The sequence below is a fragment of the Drosophila tropicalis genome, unplaced genomic scaffold (genome assembly GCF_018151085.1).
Source record: "Drosophila tropicalis isolate 14030-0801.00 unplaced genomic scaffold, ASM1815108v1 contig_845, whole genome shotgun sequence".
Taxonomy (NCBI): domain Eukaryota; kingdom Metazoa; phylum Arthropoda; class Insecta; order Diptera; family Drosophilidae; genus Drosophila; species Drosophila tropicalis.
In genome coordinates this window covers 10,969,168-10,993,035 of record NW_027173338.1, presented here as the reverse complement: position 1 = coordinate 10,993,035, position 23,868 = coordinate 10,969,168, and the positions used below count along the sequence as shown (strand labels likewise).

The following is a 23,868-nucleotide window of genomic DNA, read 5'->3' as shown; positions in this document are numbered from 1 at the left end:
TACCCCTGCCTGTAGTGTCTACTTATTTTGTGATTTACATTTGAAGGATCTAAGGCTTAAGCTACTGTTCCATCGATAAAAAACATATGTAAATTCTTTATGCATTTCCCATTGATAATTGGGTTAAGTCTTCTTAAGGCCCCACTAAACTGAGTTTAAATAACTAAATGGAATTTGTTGTAACTTTATTGAGTAAAGATAATTGGCGAAAGTTGATTTTATGCAGCTAATGCATTAAGGAATAAAAAAACTACTTGTTGAAAGTTTTATAACTACGTGCTGCATTTAGTTAGAGACAATCAATACTTACAATGGTGGAAATAGGTTTCAATCAAGGATTATCATTTTAATTAAATCGAAGAACCTGGAAATATTCTTTATTCGGATGGCGAATTCATCTTGAGTTCCAACAGAAGTTTGAAAAACCTTAAAATAATAATAAATTAATCTTCCTGTTGTCAGTTTCTTATTTTATGTCCTTTCCATTGTCACTGCGAAATTGTTAAAAACCAAAAGACGATGACATTGCCCAAAATGTCAACCGTTGCCAGCTCCAGCTGTATAAAATAGAAAACCCCGAAACAAAAAACCCACACACACACACACACAATACAAGTTGAAATGATGTAACCTTCATGTATGGAGACAAACAAAAATCTTTGTATTGACATCCGTGTGCAGGATACAAAAGGATATCATAATAAATAGCAAATACAATTCACAGCTGTCATTCTATCCTGAAATAACCCGATATGCAAGAGGAGTCAACAATAAAAAGAAGAGAGCATTTGCATAAAGTTTGGAAAATATTTGGATGAGAAATTCTTGAGACATCTTGTAGGCTCAGTATTTTTGCGGGTTTAAGTAAATTTGTATGGACAAATAAAACACATCAGAGTAAAATAATAAAATTGTTATCATTTGTGTAAAATGTAACTTTTAACTGGTTTCAGTGAGGTTTGCCGAAAAATTCCAAAACATGTATGTATGTATGTACTTAGAATAGATTTAAAAATTGATCAACTAATTGGATTGGTTATGCATACTTATAATCGTTCCACTAACCTGGTCAAACCATTGTCAATATTCCTCGAAAAATCTGTCAGCAGATTTAAGGCAAATATTTTAAATCCCAATGCCAGTAGGTATAAAGTTTCATTCTAGTACATACTATTTAGCCAACGAATGGGTTAAATGTCTAGTATGTTCTATTTATCTAACGAAATGCAAAAGCTAGTAAAAGCCATGGGCGAAATAGGCATGCACTAAACATTAAAAAGCATGCTATGCTATAGCTATAATTTAAGTCGCGACGAAATATTAATTTGAACAACTTGTTATGATTATGTACTGATTCAGACAGTTAACACAAATATTCAAAATAAATTATGAACACATTTGGTCATTATCATTTTGGCATTTGATTAAATTATGTTGTAAAAACTTGAAACATTGCACATTCTGATGTCACATCCAATCGGTTCTGCTTACGATTTACTATATTTGTTTACAAATTCTGTAAACTACCAAAGATATTGAAGTTGATTATCACCAGAAAATGATTAGGAACAAGAATAATCTTCCATGTCTATGAAAAAACTAAAACTTTATTCTGGTTGTTGTTGTTGTTATTGTAGACAGAATTATCAGGTCTTGATGGAGATGGAGCTGTTTACTTCTTGGCCTTCTTGGCATCAGCCTTGGCTCCCTCCTCGCTCTCAGCAGCTTCCTTGGCCTTCTTAGCACGAATGCCAACCAGACGAGCATCAGTACGAGCCTGGTAAATAATACGATAAACACAAATAGTATCGCTTTCAATATACTGAAATTATATGTGGACATACCTTGCGCAGAGTAGCGAATGCCTTGAACTTCTTCTCATCTTGAGTGACTTCACGGAACTCAACAACAGGTGTTTCGTTCTTAATGGGCATAACTGGTCCCTTAAACTGGGTGGCCAATTTGCATTCTTCAACAGAAGATTCACCCTTGCGGACCTTCTTTTCGTTGATGGGGAACAGAATCAATTTGCTTCTGTATTCCTTAAGGCGCTGAATGTTGCGTTGACGCGACTCGAGCGACTTGTTCTTGCGACGACGATCGACAGAAATGCCAATAGTCTTGGCGAAGCCATAGCTGATACCAGCACCCTGTGGAAAAAGAAAAAAAAAACGCAGATTAATTATTTATTTTCCTTTAAGCAGAGATGAGATTCTCTAACCTTCAGCTCCTCAACAGTGAAACCACGGCCGGCACGCAATTTGGTGTGATAGCGGATGGTGGGGCAACGGACCACTGGGCGCAGGGGACCGCTGGCTGGGCGGGGGAACACAGCCTTAGCCTTCTTGACGCGGTTCTGATGGCGGCGCAGTTTACGGGCCGGCTGGTTGAACCAGGTCTTCACATGGCGCTGCCACCATTTGTGGTAGTGCTGGTTTGGAATCATATTGTTACCCTTACCCATCTTGGCGGTTTAAGATTGGCTATAGATAAACAACATACAAACATATGAACACACATTAGTATACAAATCTAACCAAGCAAGCGCCCCACGTGGCCGGGGCAAAGTTTTATCAGTTTCTCAGGCAATATCTAAACACTTTCAACTGTTTTATATGGTTTAAACCTAGCCAGCCATCTCTGCTGGTTATTTGCCATCATTCGACAAGTAGAATTCCATTTTCTTTCATTTATTTTCATGCCCGACAAAATTTTACGCACCTTTATTTCCCAACAACGAATCAAAAAGGAAATGAAATTAGGGTTGAGTCGCGATTTCGTATCGATATATCGATTTATCGATATTTTCGAAATTATCGAATATCCATAATAGGGTTGCTAAGTATACCTTTTTTAAACAATAATGTATTAAATTAAGCAATTTGCTCAATTAACGACAATATTCTTTGCATATTAATGAATATTTATATAAAATTCAAAATTGGTACCTAGTAAATTTATTTCTATACGCATTTTTACCTAGCGGCCGGCTTATTGGCCCTTTATACCATCCCCCTATTCATTGTTCTAACTAACCCGCCCCTATTTTGGTATTTCGATAGACCAACCCACAAAACATAATTTCCCCAATGACGTTTTTCTCGCTACAAAATTTCCCCAGCTATCGATTGATGATGCAATCAGTGTTGAAAAGGGAAAAATTTAGATTTTTTGACAATTCAGACATTTTCGCTTTGTGTGGCAGGCACAAAAAAGGTCATTGCAATTTAATTGACAGAATTTAACTTAATCGCAAATTAACTAAATAAACTTTGGAGAATTTTTAGAGCGTTGCATTTAATGACGAGTCGCGAGAGCCTTATCGATTGAGCATTGGACAGCTTTATCGATTGACCCTAACTGTACTTTTTCTGATAAAAAAAAAAAGAAAACTATTGACTATTGGTTTGTGACTATCTATAATCGAGAAATTGCGCGCTTATTTTTCTTAAGCGAAATCCGTTATCACAATAATTGGTAATTGGTAATTGGAATAAATTGTAAAACATGAACGTGGAAGTGGCCGAATCTCCGATAGTAGCGGACCTCAAATATGAGGATGTGTCCCAGTTAAATTTCTCCAAACTGTACTCGCCGAAAATGAAGAGCGTCTATTGGCGGTATTTTGGGTTCCCATCAAACGACAACGATGAGGTGATCACGAAGCAAAATGTTGTGTGCATTAAGTGCCACAAGGTATTGACCAACCATGGCAATACGACCAACTTGCGCGCTCATTTGCAGCATAGGCATAAGGATTTATTCAAGGCCCTGTGCCAGGAAAATGACATCCATGTGCCGCCACGCAAGACGCCGCGTAATGTCCAGCATCCACCGCTAACCAAGCGAAATGTGAGCTCACGGCGGGTTAAACTGGAGCAGTTAAACAGCCGCAATTACGAAAATGCCAGTGATGAGGATATAGATGAGGCAGCCATGGCCGCAGCGGCAATGCAAGCAGAAGAAGATGGCAGTTCGGGTCAGGCGATGTTGTACGAGACTTTAGTCCCAATGACCTATGACGACGGCGAGGCTGATGCCGATCAATTGGTGGAGGAGGAAGACGAACGGCGATCGATTGCCTATGAGCCCAGGGAGATTAAGTATACTTCTTCTGTGCGTAAACGTAAGGGCCCCGCTCCCGCTGCGGCAATGCATTATGCGCGCCCCGTCAAGAACGAAACTAGCGGAGGAAGCAGCAACAGTGCCGGCGGTGGCTATCACACTATTGCCAATCTGGCTGAGGCCCTTACTGACATTGTAATCAAAGATTTACGGAATATCGAGTCGTTGTATGATGTGGGTTTCAGTGAGTTTATCCGCTCGGCCATGGGAAATCCGACAATGGCTTTGCCCGATCCTCAAAAGATCGAATCACAGATCAGTGAAATGCACGCTTCAAAGTTCTTGGAAATTGGAGATCATGTACGTGACTTCAGTACGGAGAAACCATTCTCACTGGCATTCGAATTGTGGGTGAATGTGGAGCAGCGTCGTTTCCTAAGCATCTATCATCATTATCTTAGCGAGGAGACTCAAGCTGTACGCAGTGCGCTTTATTGTACCTTGGAGTACATTGATTATTTGGTATTTGATGATGTCTTGGCGGATTTCTATTTGCCAAATTGCACTTTGGCCATTGTCAATTACGAGGATGACGAGGATCTACTCCATAACTTTCTAAAAGAGAAAAGTAAGTCGCGATTAAAATCTTGTGAACTAGAGTTGTTTTTAAATTCAACTATTTTGTAAATATTTGTTAGATATTCCCATTGTACTCTGCTATGTCTCGGTGATTGACAAGTGTTTGCGACGTGTCTTCGATTTGGAAGACGTGTCCTCACTATTGGAACAGGTCAAGGATATTATACAACGTCATTCAGCAGAAATCAGCTCTAAGGTATCCGAGTTGCCTTCGTACAATGAACATTTTCCATGGACACTTTATGAGCTGTTGAAATTCTTTGCCGAATCAATTTCGTGGTCCGAGGATATGGATCAATTGGTATTGTCGGCAAAGTCAGTGACAGAGGCACTCAGTGCCCTAGTGGTAAGTGAAAAAAGGACTTACAAAAAATGGATTCAATCATAAGATCAATTTGTTTCTTTTAGATTGCATTAGATACATTGCGGGGCGAAGATATACCACTGTGTAGTATGCTATCGCCAATCACATCGAAAATATTGATTAAAAAATTGGGCATTGCCGAGCAGGATGATCCGCTTATGATGAATATTAAACGCACAATTGCCAGTGTCTTGCAAACTCACATCATTTCTAATGACAATTTAACCAGTGCCGCTTTGCTTGATCCACGATTCCATCGCTTAACGACCATTGACAATTTGGATAGAACTGTGCGGTCGCTAACACAGAAATATAACAAAACTTTTGGCAGTCTCTCAGGTGTCGGTGGCTCCAGCGAACCAACTGAAGTGGCAGCTACCACATCGGTAAACACTACGCCCACAGTGTCCATCAAAGCGGAGACAAAGAATGGTGGAGGCTCTGGGGGTAGCATCAGCAAAAAGTCAAGTACGTAGACGGGATTACAATTCCAAACTTTATTCGATTTAAATTTATGCGTTTTTTGTTTTTATCTTTCAGAATTGGAACTTCTTTTTGACATTGCGGAAATTCCGAGTGCACCCAAAAGAGATGCTGATAGCACTGTGGAAACTGATTTGAAACGTTATCGAAATGAAGTTATTGTGCAGCTGGACGAATCCCCCATTGAATGGTGGTCCAAAATGGGTCATATCTATGGAACTCTGCGTGATCTGGCTGCCCTATATCATGGAGTTCCCGGTGTGGTTACACTTAACTTCAAAAAAACTCTTCGGGATCAGATTTACGATTATAATAAGCGGTTTATGCTAACTGGAAGCCAAATCGATGCGATACTATTCTTGAATCATCACAATAATTAGACGCATGGAAACGACCTGGATTCGGCAATTAATTGTATATGTTTTTTGTAACTTTTAACGCAATTATGTTTTAACCTAAGCCACACTCTTCTTTATACACCTAATATATATATATATATGTATACATATAACATTAAAGTATAAATAAACGTATAGTTTATTTGAATATTGTCTGAAATTCCATAAGAGGTTTAATCTAAGTGTGAGATCAGACGAGATCATGAAAGAAAGCTGTCAAGATAAGGACAAATATTTACCAAAAATTGTGGATAAAAGATTTGTAGATTTTATTCCATTTGTATGAAAACTTTTAACCCTAAACGATTACTTTTCAAACCACCCAAATTGTTATAATCCTGGCAAACGGACCCAATTAAATATAATAAGTGATTTCAACATTTTAATCTTTAATTACCAAATTTTATTCTAAATTTAAGCAACTGTCATTAAAAGGTAATGCATTTTTAATTGACTAATTATCAATAAAAAGTTAAGCTATATTATTGTATCATAATATAACAAACCATTAAAAAATCTTTTAAAATCATTTCAGTTTCCACTATAAGAAATAATGGAATTTAGAAGAAGATTGAAAAATGAGCCAATAAGCAAGGAAATAAAAGCAAGCACTCGCAATCATGAAACTTTTGAAATGAAAATATACATACATTAATCTGAGTCTAATTTTACTCATGTTTTTTTGGTTTCCCAAATTCATTTTTGTTTAGTGAGTCCTCATTTTATATGACATACTCTCACAGATTTATTAAAAACCACATAAATACATACATATGTAAGTCTACTACAAAACATCTTTGAAGTGCAGTGTCATTTGCATGTAATGCATTAAAACATTGTTTGTTTCAATACCACTATTTCTGGATATTACAGCGCCCCATATTATCGGATAAGTCGGTTAGGCCGTATTGAAATTGCAACACAAAATTCATAAATTCAATTTGATCTTTTCTACTCCCAAGAGAACAATAAATTTCAGTTAAAATGACTATAAAAAGTTTAAGATTTTCGATTAGAGCTAATGTCGTGTAAATCAACACTAAAAACGAGGAGAAAGCGAAACAAAAGGAAAAAAAAAAACACAGATACTGGGCGGCGCAATAACAACAACAAAAACAGGAAATTTGTTGCTTTGTTGCGTGGGTTGTTTTAGTTAGTTGACAACGAAAGCAAAAAAATTGTTGTATACAGCGGCAAGCGTGTCTGTGCGCAAAAAATAAAGTGCACAAAAGTAAAATCTCTTGTGGAGATTAGAAGATGTGCCGCCTGGATATACGCCGCTTCTGCGGGGAATGGCGGTTATGGATACGTCCATTGTTAATTCTTACATATGTGATTTTTGCAATTATTGTGGTGCCACTGCTTATTGTGAACTCGGTAAAGGATGGCTTTCAACGTAAAGATCAATTGATATTGATTGGCGGTCTATTTGTGCTTGCCGCTGTGCCCATATCCATTTGGCATATCATTCAACACGTCATCCATTTTACAAGGCCTATACTGCAAAAGCATATTATTCGTATACTATGGATGGTTCCGATTTATGCTACGAATGCGGTAAGTGGGTCAAACAACTTGACAGCGACTGCGATTTGGAAATCTGAGACACATTTGACACAATCGAAATCTAATCTTCTTATTTTACAGTGGATTGGTTTGTTTTTTCCCAAACACTCGATCTATGCGGATTCGTTGCGTGAATGTTATGAAGCCTATGTGATATATAATTTTATGGTATATCTGTTAAATTATCTCAATTTGAATATGGATTTGGAGGCAACAATGGAATTCAGGCCACAGGTGCCACATTTCTTTCCCCTGTGCTGTCTCCGTCCGTGGATAATGGGTCGAGAATTTATTCATAATTGCAAGCATGGAATTTTGCAATATACAGTAGTTCGACCCATAACAACCTTTATATCTGTGTAAGTATAACTGATTGGGATACGCTTATGACTATTTCTAACTCTAATTAGTTTTGTTGTACACCTGCAGCATTTGTGAACTATGCGGAGTCTATGGTGAGGGTGAATTTGCTGGAAATGTTGCATTCCCTTACATTATTGTCATCAATAATATTTCACAATTTGTGGCCATGTATTGCCTGGTTCTGTTCTATCGTGCTAACCGCGATGATCTGAGGCCTATGAAGCCTTTCCCCAAATTTCTTTGCATCAAGGCTGTTGTGTTCTTTTCCTTTTTGTAAGGACTTGTAGCTTAAAGTTTCACCAAATTACATTTAATTTGATCGTTTGTGCTTCTAGCCAAGGTGTTATACTCAATATGCTGGTCTACTATGGCATTATCAAGGATATCTTTGGTAGCGAAGTGGTTAATGCCGATTTGGCATCCATTCTTCAGGTGAGGATCACAAATTTACTTTCAGAATGGTAGAGAGTTTTAATCATTTGTATTCTTTATTGTTTGTAGAACTTTCTCATTTGCATTGAGATGTTTATAGCTGCTGTTGCACATATCTACAGTTTTCCCCATCATCCGTTTCACATTAACTCCCCACAGTATTGGAACAATACCAATCATAGCTGGTGGGGCGCCTTTTTATCGATGATGGACATTTCTGATATGCAAGAGGATGTCACCGAGCATTTAGGTGTTGTCAGTAGCTCAATAACTCGCAGATTTCAGGGACGTAGCACCTATCAGCCACTTGCCAGAGGACCTCGACGCTCGAGTAGTGAATCGGAGTACTTAATTAGAAATCGACAGGATCAGCAGATGCAAAGCGGTGGTGGTAGCACATCGACACAGTCATCAGGTAACATGTATGGGGCAACATCGAGTCGTTTGATTGTGCCCGTCAATGTTGGCAAGCTTAGCACTCTCACCGAATCCCATCAACAACAAATTCATCAGCATTCACCAACTCAATCTCAATTTCGCTTTCCCTTAGCAGCAGGCGCCGAATCTTCTGGGGCTGGTGATAGCCATAGCCATAGCAACAACTACCAACAACAACAATTGCACTTGCCCATCGCGACTTCGCCACTGTCGACCTCACGCCAACGTGATATACATCTGCGCGAGCGGGAACGTGAAAGAGACAGGGGCAATCAGCATCAGAATTTCTTGAGAATGCCACCAGCATTGGGGGCTACCACAGCGGCAGCACCAATCCCCGAGTCCAACGATGATTATGCTCTGCTATTGGGTGCTGGAGCGGGTAGATGACATGTAGATGTAGAGATTAGTCAGAGTGCCTCGCTATCTGTTTCGTTTGGGGTATCGAGTAGTTTAAAGTTTAGCGCCACGTGCAGCAATCAAACTGCATCCGAGTGGTCAAACTCAACGGGCGGAGAAGATGACGATGAAGAAGATGAGGACGAGAATGGTGATGATGATGATAATGAACAGCAACCAATTGTAGTTGTGGCCTCTACCACACGTCGTCGTCGTGACAGAGAATACATCACCTAGACGAACGCAAATAAGTCATATATCTATTTTTCCTTGTTTCTTAAATTTAATATTTATACATATTTATGCTATTATCAATTGATTTTTTCTATAGTCTTTGATTTTTAGCCGTTTCTTATTGTCCCAAGCAAAAAATAGCCCTTCTTTGCAGAGGAAAATTTATTTTTATTTAAAAATCTTAAGAAATACTCGAGGAAGTGGAGAATCCCCATTAGATGGGGGCTATTGTGGCCTTAGTTTTCAGTGCGAAACCAACATCATAATCATGAAAAAAAGTATATAAATATATATATATAGCTTTAGATATATTAAACCTATAAAATTTGATGTAATTCCAAAGAATCTTCATAATTATTTGTGCTTCTTACATACCAAACCATTGGAGTTTTCACATAATAATGGCCTATTTACTAGATTGGTTTTTTTTTGTATAGCAAAGAGCAGCAAATTTCCTTTTTACAAGGTTTCCCTACATGTTTAAACCCTATTAGGATTCCATTGTTACTCTCATTGTTTTCCAGTCTCATTGCGGTCAAATGTGTTACCATTATTTTTTTAAAGATCTTCGTAATTTGATACATAAGTACATATATGTAAAAAATACTTCTCGAACTTTTCCCATTTGACCGTTTGTAGTTGTAGTTGATACCTTGATTAGGCTAGCTATGCATATTAGATAAAATGATATTTATATAGAATGAGAATTTTGTGACTGCCGGTCGATAAAAAGGGCGTAACTTATATAAAATATTTAGAAAGAAGCATTGTAATAGTAATATATACACATACATCTAATTGTCGATAATATAATGAAGCAAAACAAAAATTATAATTGCCTTTTTTTGTTTTTTTTTACTTATACTAATCATTTGTATTTATTGGCTGAATGTATACTTATATTTTTTATAAATTTATTTTTGCATTTAATTTTTACAGAGATTAATAACGCAAACTGAAAAGTAAATTTTCAAAGTATTAATTGGTATAATAAGAGTCTTAATTTTTTATATCCTGCTTGAGATATACATAGATATAAAAAACCGAAGTGTTCATTCAATTTTATCAAAGATGTGAAGCTGCTTGGACAGCATTTTCCAATTAAATTTGATTGATTCCATTAAAATCATCTAAAAATAATCTCACATCTTAAGATGGAACACTATTTTCTTACAAATTAATTGCCAACATTTCATGACCTTCGTAGCCCGCAATCTGTGAATATTTTATCAAGCACACTTTATAAGATAAAATTGAAGAGTCGTGACTGAACCTTTATAATGGAAGTATATTTTTGTTGCCCAACTGATAAGGACAAAGTTCTTACAAAAATTTAATGATGATGATTATGCCAAAATTAAAATTAAAAAAGTAGTAATTGTTACTTTATAACATTTTATTTATTATTATTGGATTTTTTTTTAACTGTAGTTTAAGCATTAATATTTTATTTGTCGTTTCGTAATACTTGCATTATTTTAAACTTTCAACAGTAAGAGACAACGGAAAATTACAAAATTTGTGATTTCTTGTGGGTTTTTTGTTTTTAGTACGGACAATTGGAATACTATAACATAAACGAAAATACAAGCTACAAAAATACATACAAAATATCAATCAATTCAAATACGCTGATAAAGAATGAAAACAATTAAACCGAAAACTCAAATCAATCAACATTAATTACGTACACGAAAGAAAGAAAAAAGAATAAGTAAAGTAAAAGAAAGAAAGAAAAAAACAAATTCAGTCCAGTGATCACTTCTCAAGCTGCGATGATATCAACGTGTATTTCCCATTATGAAGGCACTCCGATTGCATATTTTTTAAGCACAGCTGCAGACATTGGGTTTTTTTTTTTTTTTTTTTTGTAAGTTTAATTATTATAATTTTGCCTGCCACCCAACTCGAGTAGATAACGATCCGGATGATCCATCCAATCGGCGGCTGTTAGCTTGACTGTACGTTGACGTTCCGCCTCCTTAATTTGCCATTTCTTAATATCCAATTGCACTTCACGTGATGATTTGTCACCACATCCCCAGACCTAAAGAAGATATAAAGAGGTGAACAATTGCTTAAAAAAATGGCATTGTGTGGTTTTTTTGTTGTTGGTAAATTTGTTGCTTTTGACTATGGAGAAATGTAGACTTAATTCGTATAAACGCAAATGTGTTGTTTTAACTGCTTAGACTGGTATTATACATATATACGAAATATATAACATACGATATATGTATGTCTATGAATTTACATAAAATATACAAAAAATATACATATATATATACTCTGTTATATAAGGCCTATTAAACATGAATACAAATAAAGATGATAGATCAATCTCTTTTTCAATTTTACCAAAATCAAGTTAAAGATTCTGTAATTTTTATGTCGTCATCATCATAGTTGAAATGTTTGCTTTCTTTGTGTGCTCTCAATTAGCACAATCATATATTGTGTCAATCATAAAGTTAAAGGTTGTGTAACCCAAAATCGTTTTACAGATCAAGGCGATTGAAAAACTTAACTTTGTTTGATTTATATACATAAATGAATCAACATTGCAATGTTGCGTAATTCAAGTAGGAAACAAATATTAAATGTTTTCTATAGATATTATTCGAGACCAAGTGAAGTTTAGTATGAATATATGATTGGCAAATGTTTATTTATGAGTAATAACTTCTAAATTAACTTAATAAGATATTATTATTAGCTGCCAGAGCTGTCTGAACTTTACATTGAATATATATTTAAAACTAAATGATTTGTGAGATCGTTCCAATTAGCTTTCTTTATAGTGGAAGAGCGTTTTAGATTGTTTTATATTTACATGAATACTTTCTTATTGCCAACATACAAAAGGGTATGACAGGTTACAGGGTATGACTTTTTAATTGTGAATAATTATCAGCTAAGTTAATACCAATTTTTATACTTGGTGCTGGCAAGCATAAATTCTTAATGTCATTACAGTTTAGATGACAGATTTTTAGCTTACAAATAATCTCCAAGTTAAGTATTTTTCGCTAGTTCTTATGAATTGCTAATTTTTATCATTAACATACCTCAATGGACATGAGTCCAGCGGCCAGACCCTTGCAATCAACATTCTCAAAATGTTCATCAACTGCTATGATCGGCTTGCGGGGATCGGCACCGGCACGCAATCCCTTGGGATAACCACGTATACTGGTATTAAGGTACAAAATGTTGGGCTTCTTTTCGAGTATCACAAATCTGCAGGAAATATTTATGTAAATTTTGCTGTGCAAATTTTCAGTATGCACTTACTTGGGCAAGAGTTGAATGACACAGCTACCCTCACTGCCAACAAACAGATGTGTCTCCTTCCATTCACTTGGCGCCGCAATGCAATAGGTCTGCTCGTCCTTTGTATGCAGAAGTACCAGTGTTGGTCCACGATAACCAAGAACATGATGCAAAAAACGATTAGCACCAACACCATGCTCATTAGAGTCGTATAACAGGGTCCAGTGTGATGGCATCATCGAGAGTTTCTCTTTGAAAATTTGAACGGCTGTCGACGCACTATTTGACGATGCTGTCGATGGAGGCGGGGCAATTGTCTGTGGTTTCGAATACAATGGTGGCAATGCTCCAGCCAATAACCAAGCCTGGGAGAGTGGCATTAGCGAGTCCATTGCTCCACCACCACCACCACTGCTATGATCTGTGGTGTCTGTGAAAGGATTACGTTGCTCCAACACTGGCGTCTGCAGCTCAATGCCGCAGGATTGTGACTGTTGCTCCAGGCCGCGATAGGCGGTGGATAATGTATGCACACAATACTTGTGCACAAGGAGAACCAATCTAATGAGGTTCTGCTCAAACCAGCGACACACATAGCCCAAGCTGAGGCTATCGTGGCAAAGGAATATCGATTTGGTGACTGAACCAAAGGTTCGATTAATGGCCGAACACAACACAGCATTGCCCGAGTGTTGCATGGCAATTGTATAGCATATGTGCAGGAGACGTGTCACTCCTGTCTTGTCTATGAAATCGGAATTATCCTCTTGGGCATACATTTTGATATACAATTCCAATGTTTTAGCATCATCCATAATACCCAGAAAACGTTCACATTGCTGACGAAAGGCCACAGTACCCAAATGTTTTGTGGTGGCCTTGGACAGCGAGTGCATCAAGTTAAAGAGTCGTTGACCCAAATCTGTATACTGGGGAAAAACTTGTGTCTGGAAGTAGAGGAGAATAATATCAGCATAATATTAATAATGAAACTATTCACAATTCTCACCACAAAAACATCTGCCACAATACCATTAATGTTGTACTTGGCCATTGTCTGATCCCTTAAGATTTCGGCCAACTTTTCCACGGGAACAAGCTGAGTTAAGTATTTCTCGGTTACATCCGCACCCGAAGCCGATCTGGTCATTGTTTGCACTTGCTGCTGCACCTTGAGGCTGTTGTTGCTTCCACTCCCGCTGACGCTCCCAGTGCCAGTTGTTGTCAGCGAAGAATGGGATTGGCTGGTGCTATTGTTGGATTTATGCAGTTGATGGTGATGTTTATGTTTCCCACCATCTAACGGCGGTTCGCTGCCATCTCCTTCGCCTGCTTTCGAACTGGTATTATTACCCATATTCCTATAGTATGGAAACTTTCGTTGTTTTGTTGTTGTTGTTGCTGCTGCCGTGTGAGTCAAACTTCGACGCAATTGAGTTGCAAAAAAAAAACACTTCTCCTTTTCGCGTCCTCACCCCGCTCCGAACAGTAAAAAAAGTAAAGGGCACGCAGGCAGGTTTGCAATTCGATTTATTCAACGAGCAACAGGTGCGGGTTAAATTCGCGGGTTGAATTTTGTTTGTTCTAACTGCGACACAATTCAAACCTGTTATGAAACACTACACACAAATACACCGTTAATAAATATATATTTACATAATAAGACGGGCAAATCAGCGTTCAAAACCAGAAAATCAAACAAAACAAAATAAATAAAAAACAATTGAAAATGATTTTATCGATACATTTGGTCCATCACTAAAAGTGTTTACACGAAGATAATGAATGATCATGATCAACAATAATTATGTGTTTAAAACGTGCATACAAATATTAGTAAACATGTTGTTTGTTAGAAAATGTGGCATTTAGGTGAAATTAATTTGAATACTTTTAATTTAGAAAATATTAATTTTGATTTTCGGCATAAAATTGTTCGCAAAGCTTGGTCACAATATTGGCTTTTCGCGAATTCTTTTACTGCATGGTCTTAAGCACACATTCCTTTGACGATTTGTAAGGGACTGCGACAACTTTCAATGGTAATGGTTACACCTAACACATTGCCACCAAATACAAATTCAGATGATGAATCCTCGTCAGCTTCTGTGCGTGCCGCACCCACATCCACATTATTGTTGGATGCCAAGCGAAAGAGCGCTTTCCTGCCGTATCGACCCCAGTCTACGGTCCTCACTAATCTTCAACGGGGTAACACAGAGGCTACATTCTGTCCGGTGGAAGTGACACTATCGTTTCACGAACGAGCCGGTCAGGGCGAGATAACAGAAGATCAAGTAAAGACCGAGTTGGGAAGGCGTCAGAATATTGATTTTAAAGATGCCCACGATTTTACATCTCTTCACTGGGCCGCTTCTTATGGTCAGCTGAATTCCGTTCAGCTGTTAGTGTCTGCTGGTGCCAATGTAAATAGCTTAGCCCCGGATTTGGTTAGTCCTCTTCTGTTGGCAGCTGCCGGTGGCCACAACGAGATTGTGCGCTTTCTTCTAGAGCGCGGTGCTCATTCCAATCACATGGATATTGTGGGAAATACGGCTTTGATGTATGCCGCGGCCGGCAATCATCCCCATACATGCAACGAACTGCTCGCCCGAGACTTGGATTTTAGTGCTACCAATGAGAATGGAGAGACAGCCTATGCCTTGGCCGTGGAACATGGTGCACATCTGGCTCAGGCTTTGCTAGAGCAGTATATGACTGCCATACTGACAGCAGGAACTTTTGGAGGCATTTAGTTGAGTGGTAAATATATGTTAAGTAGAATTTAACTTTAGATGTGTAAATAATATCTTTGTTAATTAGTATTTAATGCTTGCCCTAAAAACGGCATGTATAAACATACAGTAGTTAAAGTTTCTGTGTCTAGACGACTTCTCTTTACCATATTTTATCTACTTTTATTAAACTTTTATACTTATGAAAACTTATTCTTAAAATTCAAACATTTTATTTTTGCTTTTTCTAGTCTGTTGCTCCTTACTTAGACTATGCTCTTGGGCCTTCAACGATGTAAGTTCGTCTTGTTGACTTTGGAGTTGGGCTCGTAAACGTTTCTGGAGCTGCTTATCGTTTGAATTTCTATCTAGTGATTGCTTCACTTTGGCTATGTCGCGTTGTTTGCGTCGAATGTCATCAGCCAAACGCACTGATTCCACATTCAGTGTCTTGGTGGAGTGTTCTTGGAGGTCATTGATCTTTGATTTTTTGGCTTCAGGCTCTTTTGTGTCGCCACCAGCCTTAGAGGTAGCACCGAGAACACTCTCGTTTAAAAAAGAGAAGACATCAGTGCGTTGCGCATCACGAGCGTAGGCTTTCTCATTAACAGCCTGTTGTCGTCGCTGGGCACGTTTTAGTTTACGCTCCACACTAAAGTAATCCTTGTCGCCATTAGCTGCCTCACGCAGCTCCATACAGGCATCAAGAGATCGTCCCTGAGGTAGAATTTGAGCACTTACTGGCGTCACAATACCACGACCATCAGAGCCAAGTCCAGTGCCATGAATGTAACCCATTTTTTCCATTAATTTTGAACCAATACCCTAGAAGCAGTGAATTTTTATATTAAATAACATTTTATGTGCATAAATAGAATTCTTACTTTTGTGTATTGCTCCCAAGCGCCCAAACGTTCAGTTGATTTAATAGTGAATAAACTTAGTTCTACTAGACGTGCTTGTCTAGCTGCTTCCAAATCATCGACATCCTCCGAATCACTTTCGTTGTAATCGCTGTCATCATCTGCACTGCTCAATTCTTCGTCTTCGTTATGCCCTGTAGTTAGAGGAAACACATCCTCGAATTTAAAATCTCTTTCGCGTTCTTTATGCTCCTGCCCATCAAGACGGACATGACAGTTTTGCTCCACAAAGTTCACACATAAGACTCGTCCACGATGCCACAGGCGATCCGGTAGCTTGGCCAAAACTGGACAATTGCGTGCCAATTTATGAAAATCCGGAGGCTGGTACTCTCTAATCGATGATCCGGGAACTAAAGCGCCGTGGGAGTATCGACAACGTATCTCGTCAAAACGACATTCTCCCTCCAGATAAAAGGTACAAGGCAGCATCTCACAATGTGTAGGATTTGTGTAAAGGACTCGCAATCGAACGTCCAAAACTCCGTTACTATTCACAATCACTTCATCATCAACTCCACAAATTAATGCATTATGATAACTTATAGCACCCCAACTGTGCTCATGTGGTGCCGAACATTTCTCGCCCATCATTCCCTGGTACTTGGTACGCAAGTCCTCCAATTGTTTCTCCTCATCGGCATTTGCAGAATGGGGCGACTGTTCTAAATCGTTTAGTTCATTTTTAAAACGTGCTAGTTCATCTTCTAAGCCCTTGTTGTCGGCTTCGCTTGGTTGCTGAGCTTCAACCTGGTTTTCCTTAGTATCATTCTCGACGTCAGTGTCCTTCGTTAGCGCCAACAGCTCCAGTAAACTGCATTTTAGGGATAATAGCTCATCTCTTTGTGAGTCGTCTGTTTCTGGGGCATTCAGTGCCTGCTCCACCACAAGCAACTGCAATGATAAGGTTGTATCAAAGTTAACTCAATAACAAAGAGCTAAACACTCACCTGAGCCTCATATTCATTCATGTTTTCAATAAAAACTTTTTGTTTATATTTTCATATGACGAGGGATGGCAAAACTAGTTCATCAGAAATTTATGCTGGAACTATTAATTCAGTACAATTGCATCAATCAGCTGTTGCTAGTGAATGTATTTTACAGCACTGAATTCAACAACAACAACCGGCCTGTTGCGTGTGTAAATAATCTATAATTTCAATTTAATTTAATAATAACTGAAAACAATGCAGTTCACAAGGAGTAATCCAGCCAAACAGATTCCACTTCAATTTTATCGATATACAAGTAAAATTGCCGTCGATGTGGAGCCGTCACTTCTCGCAGATTTGGAGCAAGCAAATATAAAGCCCAGGAAACATCCTGGAATCGTTAAGCCCAATCATGTAGAGCTTACATCCCAATTGACTGGCACCCTTAAGCGTATTGTCGGGGATCATCCAGTGAAAAAAGTAGAAAGAGATAGTATATTATTGAATCGTTATATTCAGTCCCGCCACCCGCCTCCAACCCAAAACGAAATCGAGAATAAACGGCAACTTATAATCGAGGAGGTTAATGCCAAAATGCCTCTAGAGCGATTGGCCACTCTTAGCGAGGAGGAACAATCTCGTTGGCAACGCAAAAGAGATCTAGAGATTAACAAACGTCTGGGTCAGCGTACCTATGCCTGGAAAAGGATTGATTATGGTGCTTACGAAGCCATTGTCTACGCAGTTGGTCGTGGTGCCCAGGAGTATGCCGTCCTTAGACGCATTCTCGCTGAACTACAGCAAAAAGATCCATCGTTTCAGCCGCGAAGTTTCTTTGATTTCGGCTCTGGCATCGGAACTGGCATGTGGGCAGCGAGTGAGCTGTGGCGCGAAAGTATCTTTGAATATTATAACGTGGACAGATCTCGAGAAATGAATGATATATCCGAATTAATTCTACGAGATGGTCACGAAAATAAACAAGTTGCATTGCGAAATGTATTCTACAGACAATTTTTACCCGCCATTGACACAAAATACGATTTGGTTATTTTGTCCCACACACTTTTCGAGTTGGGTGATCGGAACCAGCGAGAGGAGGTGCTGCTTAACTTGTGGCGCAAGTGCGATGGTTATATGGTTATAGCGGAAGAGGGTACGCGACGAGGCAGCGAATTGGTCAATGAAGCTAGAAGATTTCTATTAAAAGTGAATAAAGGCAAACAGAAACCAGATGAAGAGCTTGAGGGTCATACGGTGGCGCCAGTAAGTGAAAGAGAAATAATTTACTAACTGATCAATTATTATTGTCTATATTTCAGTGTCCCCATGATTTGCGGTGTCCACGTTTAAGCGATTTGGCTGATCGTACGCCTTGTAACTTTCAAATCTCATATACTCCATTGCGTCTAACCAATAATGCTACGCCAGATCGCAAGATTTCACTCTATAGCTATGCAATTTTAAAAAAGGGCCCAGCTCCCACAGAGGATGCCTCACGTCAATGGCCTCGCATAGTGAGGCCGACATTGGTGCGTTCGAAACATGCAATTTGCCGCCTTTGCACAGAGGCCGGTAAACTGCAGGAGGTCATCTTTACAAAGGCCAAACATGGCAAGTAAGTATCAACCCTTGCAAACGGGTTTTCCTAAATAATTGTTTTTAATTTTAATCCAGACACGCCTATGGTTGTGCCAAAGTTAGTCGCTGGGGCGATCGTCTACCCATGGTACTTGGAGAACCACAACAAAAATCCTCGGATACATCTTCATCCACGGAGCAATCCGATTTGGCATAAACTAAGCTATTGTTATGTTTTGTATACTTAGAAGACAAATTAATTAAGCGCTGCTGCTGCACCCTGTTAAAAGTTAATCGGCATTAAAAACTGCTAACCAATTAGTCGATTTAATTATGTGCAAACAAATCATTGCGGGTGGAACTGAAATTAATTAAATTGTTGCATTTAAATTAGCCTATACACCAACATATACATTCAAACTAGCCTCATCATGCTCATTGATAGTAAATTTTTACTAACGTTCGTTTAGCACATTCGCCCCCAACCGTCACCCGCACCCTCACATAATGACAGCAATGACAAAAGTGAAAAGGCAGATGCGACTGGGTTGGTCGCGGTTTTTTTGGTTCAATTTTGTTAGTATTATGTCACAGATAGATAGATACCTCATATGGCCTTTACATAATGGTTATGTTTAGAAAACAGTCAGCCTTGTCAGCACGCCCACCATTAATGTCTTTTCACTCTCTGATTTTCAGGCCTTCCCAAAAGATTTTTCTTTGACTTGTCAAGGATATCATTAGAAATGTCATAATTCAGCAACGAGACATTTTGTAGATGTTGCTAAATATTAATTTATGTTACGAATATTTTGTGGATCCGGCATAAACTTGCAGATCCATAAGCTAACAAGTCATGTACATTAATGATAGATACAATATTTGAGTCTGTATTGTAAATTTGAATTGGTTTTAGTGAAAAACGGTCAGTTTACATAATTATGAATTAAAGATTTTGGTTATTCTTTTGGCAAGGATTTCCAAAAAATTAATTAATTATTAGTGAAAAACTAGATACAATGTGTCCATACGTTAACCAGTCGGCCAATCCTAGTTTGTTTCGAATACACAATAAAGACGATACATGTTTGTATATATCAACTACTCTAGGATAGACTAAGGAGTCACCGACATCAACTGACATTTGGCCACTCACTTACTCACTTCTATGGATGTACGGAAGAGTGTGTATTAATATGAAACGCGCCCTTTTAACGACCGCAGATCATCCCCGTTAAGTCCTGCGTGGCCAAATGGCATTACGTACAGCATGAACATGGAGGAGTTGGGTTCGAAAAAGGGCAACATTGTGGGGCGCGAAATGTGGCACATTGATTCCAATGTGAGGTTTCCCTGGGTGTGTCAACTGTTCCATAAGTATCTTTTTGTGTATGTGTGTATATATATGATTTTAGGGATTGGCTTTTCAACAAGGTGTGTTATTGTCCAACGGACTGTACATATAAAACGAGCCTTTGAGTTATAAATATTGAAAATAAATGGCTGTTCCACCATATAAAGGAATAAGAATTTTTATGTAGAAATTTGTATTTAAACAATGCATTAATGTATATTTAAATCGAAATCTAATGAGCAACAAAATCATTTTCTTGTGGTTACCAAATAGATTCAGGGTCGTAAAAGAAATTCCATGATAGGAAAAAGATATTTGCACTTATTATTTTGGAAAATGTGCATATAATATATTATCAGGAGGCTCGTAATTTCCCGACTGCGAAGGAAATCCTAAAGAGAATTGAGAAAGTTACATTGAAATTTTAATACACAAGTTTATCAGAAGTTTCACTATATCTATATATAGATTTTTAGTGATGAAAATAATCTTGGTCAAAAAAAAAAAAAAAATAGATGGGATAGAAATACTTCCATTCAAATATGTAAAGTTACTTAATCATTCAGTAAGAAAGTTATATATTGCCTGAAGACACACAAAAAGGTAATTTATGTTGCTGAAACATTGGAATTTCATTCAATTATTAACTTTTTTCTAATAATATCCTTATTTAATTTGTGAAATACTGATAAATGTACTCAGTAGGAGTTGAAAGTTGATGCTACATAATCAATTTCCAGTTCAATACACAAAAAACTAAATTATGTATATATTTCAAAGGACCAAATTGAAATTGATATTTTGATTAACATATCTAGCTGACATAAAATGTTGTAGGAACAACTTATTAGCAGAAACTTCTTTGTTTAGGTTGTTATAAAAATAAATGTAACATAAGTAGGGGATATTTTACGTTTGGGAATACAAATTTTAATTAGTCATTAACCCATTTAGTCTAAATATGTATGAGGAAAAAGGATATGACAGGACACAGAGTGTTATATAAGACTGTGCACCTAAGAACTAGACAACCGCCCAATGATGAGCGTTTTCCTTATATGCTCGAGTCACCTATGTATCTCCTAAATGTATATAGTAATTACATATATACCTGATAGGTGGGGCCACTCATTAAAAAGGCGCGTTCTTTAGCATTGGTGTCAGCTGTCGCAGGGGCTCTGTCCGTTCTAGCCAGATATTTGTATTATAGTTAGAAGGTGCGTCCCACAATAATAATGGTGGCGTTTAGAAAGCATGCGCCGCCGCCGTTTGTTGCAACATTTTAGTGACCCACCCACACCCAGTTAGCCAACCAGTTAGTTCCTTTTGTTCCGACTGACTCTCTGTGTTCTCTTGCTGTCTCTAATTCTCTAATGTCGCCTCCCCCGAGCCGACTAAAGCGAATGCGAACAAAAGCAAATGCTTTTACATAGTCACCAGGCATCCGGGAGGTTATTTTGGTAGTCGATCAAGTGCCAGAATGGGAAGCTACCTTATGACTGTCGCTACTTTCTGGTCATCAGTTCAAATCCAAACGTTGTCAGGAATAGTTGCGGTTACGGTTCCGATTCTAGTTTCTACCTTGTGGGTGTGTTTGTGTCCCAGTGTATCCTTTATGGTTCCAATCAAAATTAACATTTAGCCGGCATATTTCATTCGCGCCTGTATCTTGCTGAACCGTTACCAATTGTGATCTTCATTTCCGGTTGAGCAAAATTTCAGGTGTGTGAGAAATTTGTGACGGTAACATCATTGGAAAACCTTAAACAAAGTGATCAAATACTCTGAAAATGCATAAATATGAACGAATAATAATAAAACTAACTCTCAATGACAAAGTGATACATTTTTGAATACTTGTTCCAAATCTGAAAGATTGCGAATCAGATCAGCGATTTCCAAAGTAGTCCGGGCGAGACTTATCCAGCTCATCAGAAACCATTTTTGAATTTTTGACACAAATTTAGCATATTACATTTTGTTTCGAGAATTCTTAAAGATTTTCAAGCATATAAAGGTCAAGAAACCAATTAAAATATTGTTTTAGTTTTTTGACTAACTCGAGAGATCTTTTTTTTTTAAAAGGTTCCGATGAATGAATTCTTTACAAAAGTATTTATTTAGTTCCTTTAGGTCACGACCTTTTTAAAACTTCAATCAACCCTCGTCTTTTAGCCAGCCGCAGTCAATCTTCAAAAGAACATATTATAAACTTGTTCTTTTAAACAATTATTGCTCTTTCAAAAACCTAAAGAATCCCTTAAATCATAATTTCCCAATTGAAATTTTTTAAAATTGTTTAAAGATAATTTCAATCTAAAAATAATACCGAAAGAATAGACATAAAATATACATAAAAATTGTAATATTCAAAACAACGAAAACAATTTCAGATCTTCTCGAATTGTTTACCAATAAATTAATTAAAACAGTTTCAAGAAATTTCAAAACATCGTTCACAGCCATAAAATTGATTCAAAATTCGTTATGGTAAATATATTTATCGACTGTTTCACTGTTTTGTACTAATAATTATAATTAAGAAATGAAAAGGATATAAATAAATTGGAGTAAATAGATCATTAGAAAGTTGGAAATCAAACGAAATTTATTTTAGATTATGGATGCTACTTAGTAAATTAGATAATTAACTTTTAAAATAGAAAGATGTATATAAAAACATCTGAACTAAAGAAGTGATTGGTGATTTAGGGATAATAAACCTTTACTACATATTTATGTTATATTTTTATCAAACATTTACATTAATTTTCCTTTCAAAGTTTAGCCGATTGATGAATGATGTCATAAGTGAACCAATACCTTCAGGAAATGGTTAATGAAATGTTTCAGTGGGTTAAGAATAACATAGAACAGGAGAAATAAAGATCCACCAGAGCATATTTTAGAATATATGTATATCGTACCTCCAAACACAAATTGTTTATCCAGAGCCACTTCATATCACAATTCGGCCCAATAATTTCAAATGCTCAAGTTTGATAATGAACCTGAAACATGAATTTTGTTAATCGCGATTGTGTTTATTAGTCATATAAATGATCTGCTAAAGGTTTATAGAATTTATATTTAAAATCATGCCATCCGTCGCCAAACGATGAAAGAGAATGATGTGACTTTCGAATCTATTCCATGCACATTTAATTTGGCTTAATTGGTGTTTACTTGTATTTATATGGGTACAAACCTTGATAAGAATTGCCAATAAGCAGCTATCAGCTAATCAGCTCAGGAACCAAATGCCCTCTACCATGTACAAGCATAAAGATTCGATGAACACCCACACAAAACTTTGAAAGAAGCCGCTAAGAAACAAAAGATTGGACTTTGCCTAGGCGACGCCGACGTCGACGAAATGGATGATAAGGTGTATCCGGTGGGTGGTAGTAACCCAAAATGTAATCGAGGGGAAGCTTTGATGACTGCAACATCGAGCACACTTGACCAACGTCCAGCTCTGATTGAAAATGCATTTTCCAAAGTAAATTATTTATAATTTCCTTGAACATATGTACACATGGGATAAGTGGTAAGGCATAAACATCAATTTTAATCTTATCTACCTACACATGATTGTAGATTTTATTTAAACTTATCAAATACTTATGTAAATTGTTATTTATAGGAGTTAGCTTTTTGCAAATAAAACCTTTTGGAAACACTCC

The 23,868-nt window shown here is 37.4% G+C and overlaps 7 protein-coding genes across 7 annotated transcripts; 4 read left to right on the top strand and 3 right to left on the bottom strand.

The window, feature by feature from the left end:
• Positions 1 to 1,580: 1,580 nt before the first annotated feature.
• RpL13 (ribosomal protein L13) lies at positions 1,581 to 2,800 on the bottom strand. Its single transcript, XM_068294254.1, has 4 exons — positions 2,722 to 2,800; positions 2,222 to 2,483; positions 1,845 to 2,150; positions 1,581 to 1,777 (listed from the first exon to the last, which is right to left on the bottom strand). Exons 2-4 carry the CDS (start codon positions 2,462 to 2,464, stop codon positions 1,673 to 1,675), a joined length of 654 nt encoding a protein of 217 aa, XP_068150355.1. The 5' UTR covers positions 2,465 to 2,483; positions 2,722 to 2,800; the 3' UTR covers positions 1,581 to 1,672.
• Positions 2,801 to 3,172: 372 nt separating this feature from the next.
• Dref (DNA replication-related element factor) lies at positions 3,173 to 6,109 on the top strand. Its single transcript, XM_068295290.1, has 4 exons — positions 3,173 to 4,693; positions 4,764 to 5,050; positions 5,113 to 5,536; positions 5,609 to 6,109. Exons 1-4 carry the CDS (start codon positions 3,508 to 3,510, stop codon positions 5,929 to 5,931), a joined length of 2,220 nt encoding a protein of 739 aa, XP_068151391.1. The 5' UTR covers positions 3,173 to 3,507; the 3' UTR covers positions 5,932 to 6,109.
• Positions 6,110 to 6,832: 723 nt separating this feature from the next.
• On the top strand, positions 6,833 to 10,210 carry LOC137581168 (transmembrane protein 184C). The gene is made up of 5 exons (XM_068295349.1): positions 6,833 to 7,506; positions 7,597 to 7,874; positions 7,945 to 8,151; positions 8,214 to 8,310; positions 8,380 to 10,210. Exons 1-5 carry the CDS (start codon positions 7,207 to 7,209, stop codon positions 9,136 to 9,138), a joined length of 1,641 nt encoding a protein of 546 aa, XP_068151450.1. The 5' UTR covers positions 6,833 to 7,206; the 3' UTR covers positions 9,139 to 10,210.
• Positions 10,211 to 10,759: 549 nt separating this feature from the next.
• Positions 10,760 to 14,372, bottom strand: LOC137580365 (uncharacterized). Its single transcript, XM_068294373.1, has 4 exons — positions 13,664 to 14,372; positions 12,676 to 13,601; positions 12,450 to 12,621; positions 10,760 to 11,428 (listed from the first exon to the last, which is right to left on the bottom strand). The coding sequence occupies exons 1-4, from the start codon at positions 14,009 to 14,011 to the stop codon at positions 11,258 to 11,260; spliced, it is 1,617 nt and encodes a 538-aa protein (XP_068150474.1). The 5' UTR covers positions 14,012 to 14,372; the 3' UTR covers positions 10,760 to 11,257.
• A 218-nt stretch (positions 14,373 to 14,590) lies between these two features.
• On the top strand, positions 14,591 to 15,602 carry LOC137580364 (DNA-binding protein RFXANK). The gene has a single exon (XM_068294372.1). The coding sequence runs from the start codon at positions 14,694 to 14,696 to the stop codon at positions 15,408 to 15,410; it is 717 nt and encodes a 238-aa protein (XP_068150473.1). The 5' UTR covers positions 14,591 to 14,693; the 3' UTR covers positions 15,411 to 15,602.
• On the bottom strand, positions 15,547 to 17,327 carry LOC137580362 (zinc finger CCCH-type with G patch domain-containing protein). Its single transcript, XM_068294370.1, has 3 exons — positions 17,263 to 17,327; positions 16,274 to 17,206; positions 15,547 to 16,214 (listed from the first exon to the last, which is right to left on the bottom strand). Exons 1-3 carry the CDS (start codon positions 17,281 to 17,283, stop codon positions 15,606 to 15,608), a joined length of 1,563 nt encoding a protein of 520 aa, XP_068150471.1. The 5' UTR covers positions 17,284 to 17,327; the 3' UTR covers positions 15,547 to 15,605.
• Positions 17,328 to 17,415: 88 nt separating this feature from the next.
• Positions 17,416 to 19,149, top strand: LOC137580363 (ribosome assembly protein METTL17, mitochondrial). Its single transcript, XM_068294371.1, has 3 exons — positions 17,416 to 18,513; positions 18,570 to 18,865; positions 18,925 to 19,149. Exons 1-3 carry the CDS (start codon positions 17,503 to 17,505, stop codon positions 19,043 to 19,045), a joined length of 1,428 nt encoding a protein of 475 aa, XP_068150472.1. The 5' UTR covers positions 17,416 to 17,502; the 3' UTR covers positions 19,046 to 19,149.
• The last annotated feature ends 4,719 nt before the right edge of the window (positions 19,150 to 23,868 follow it).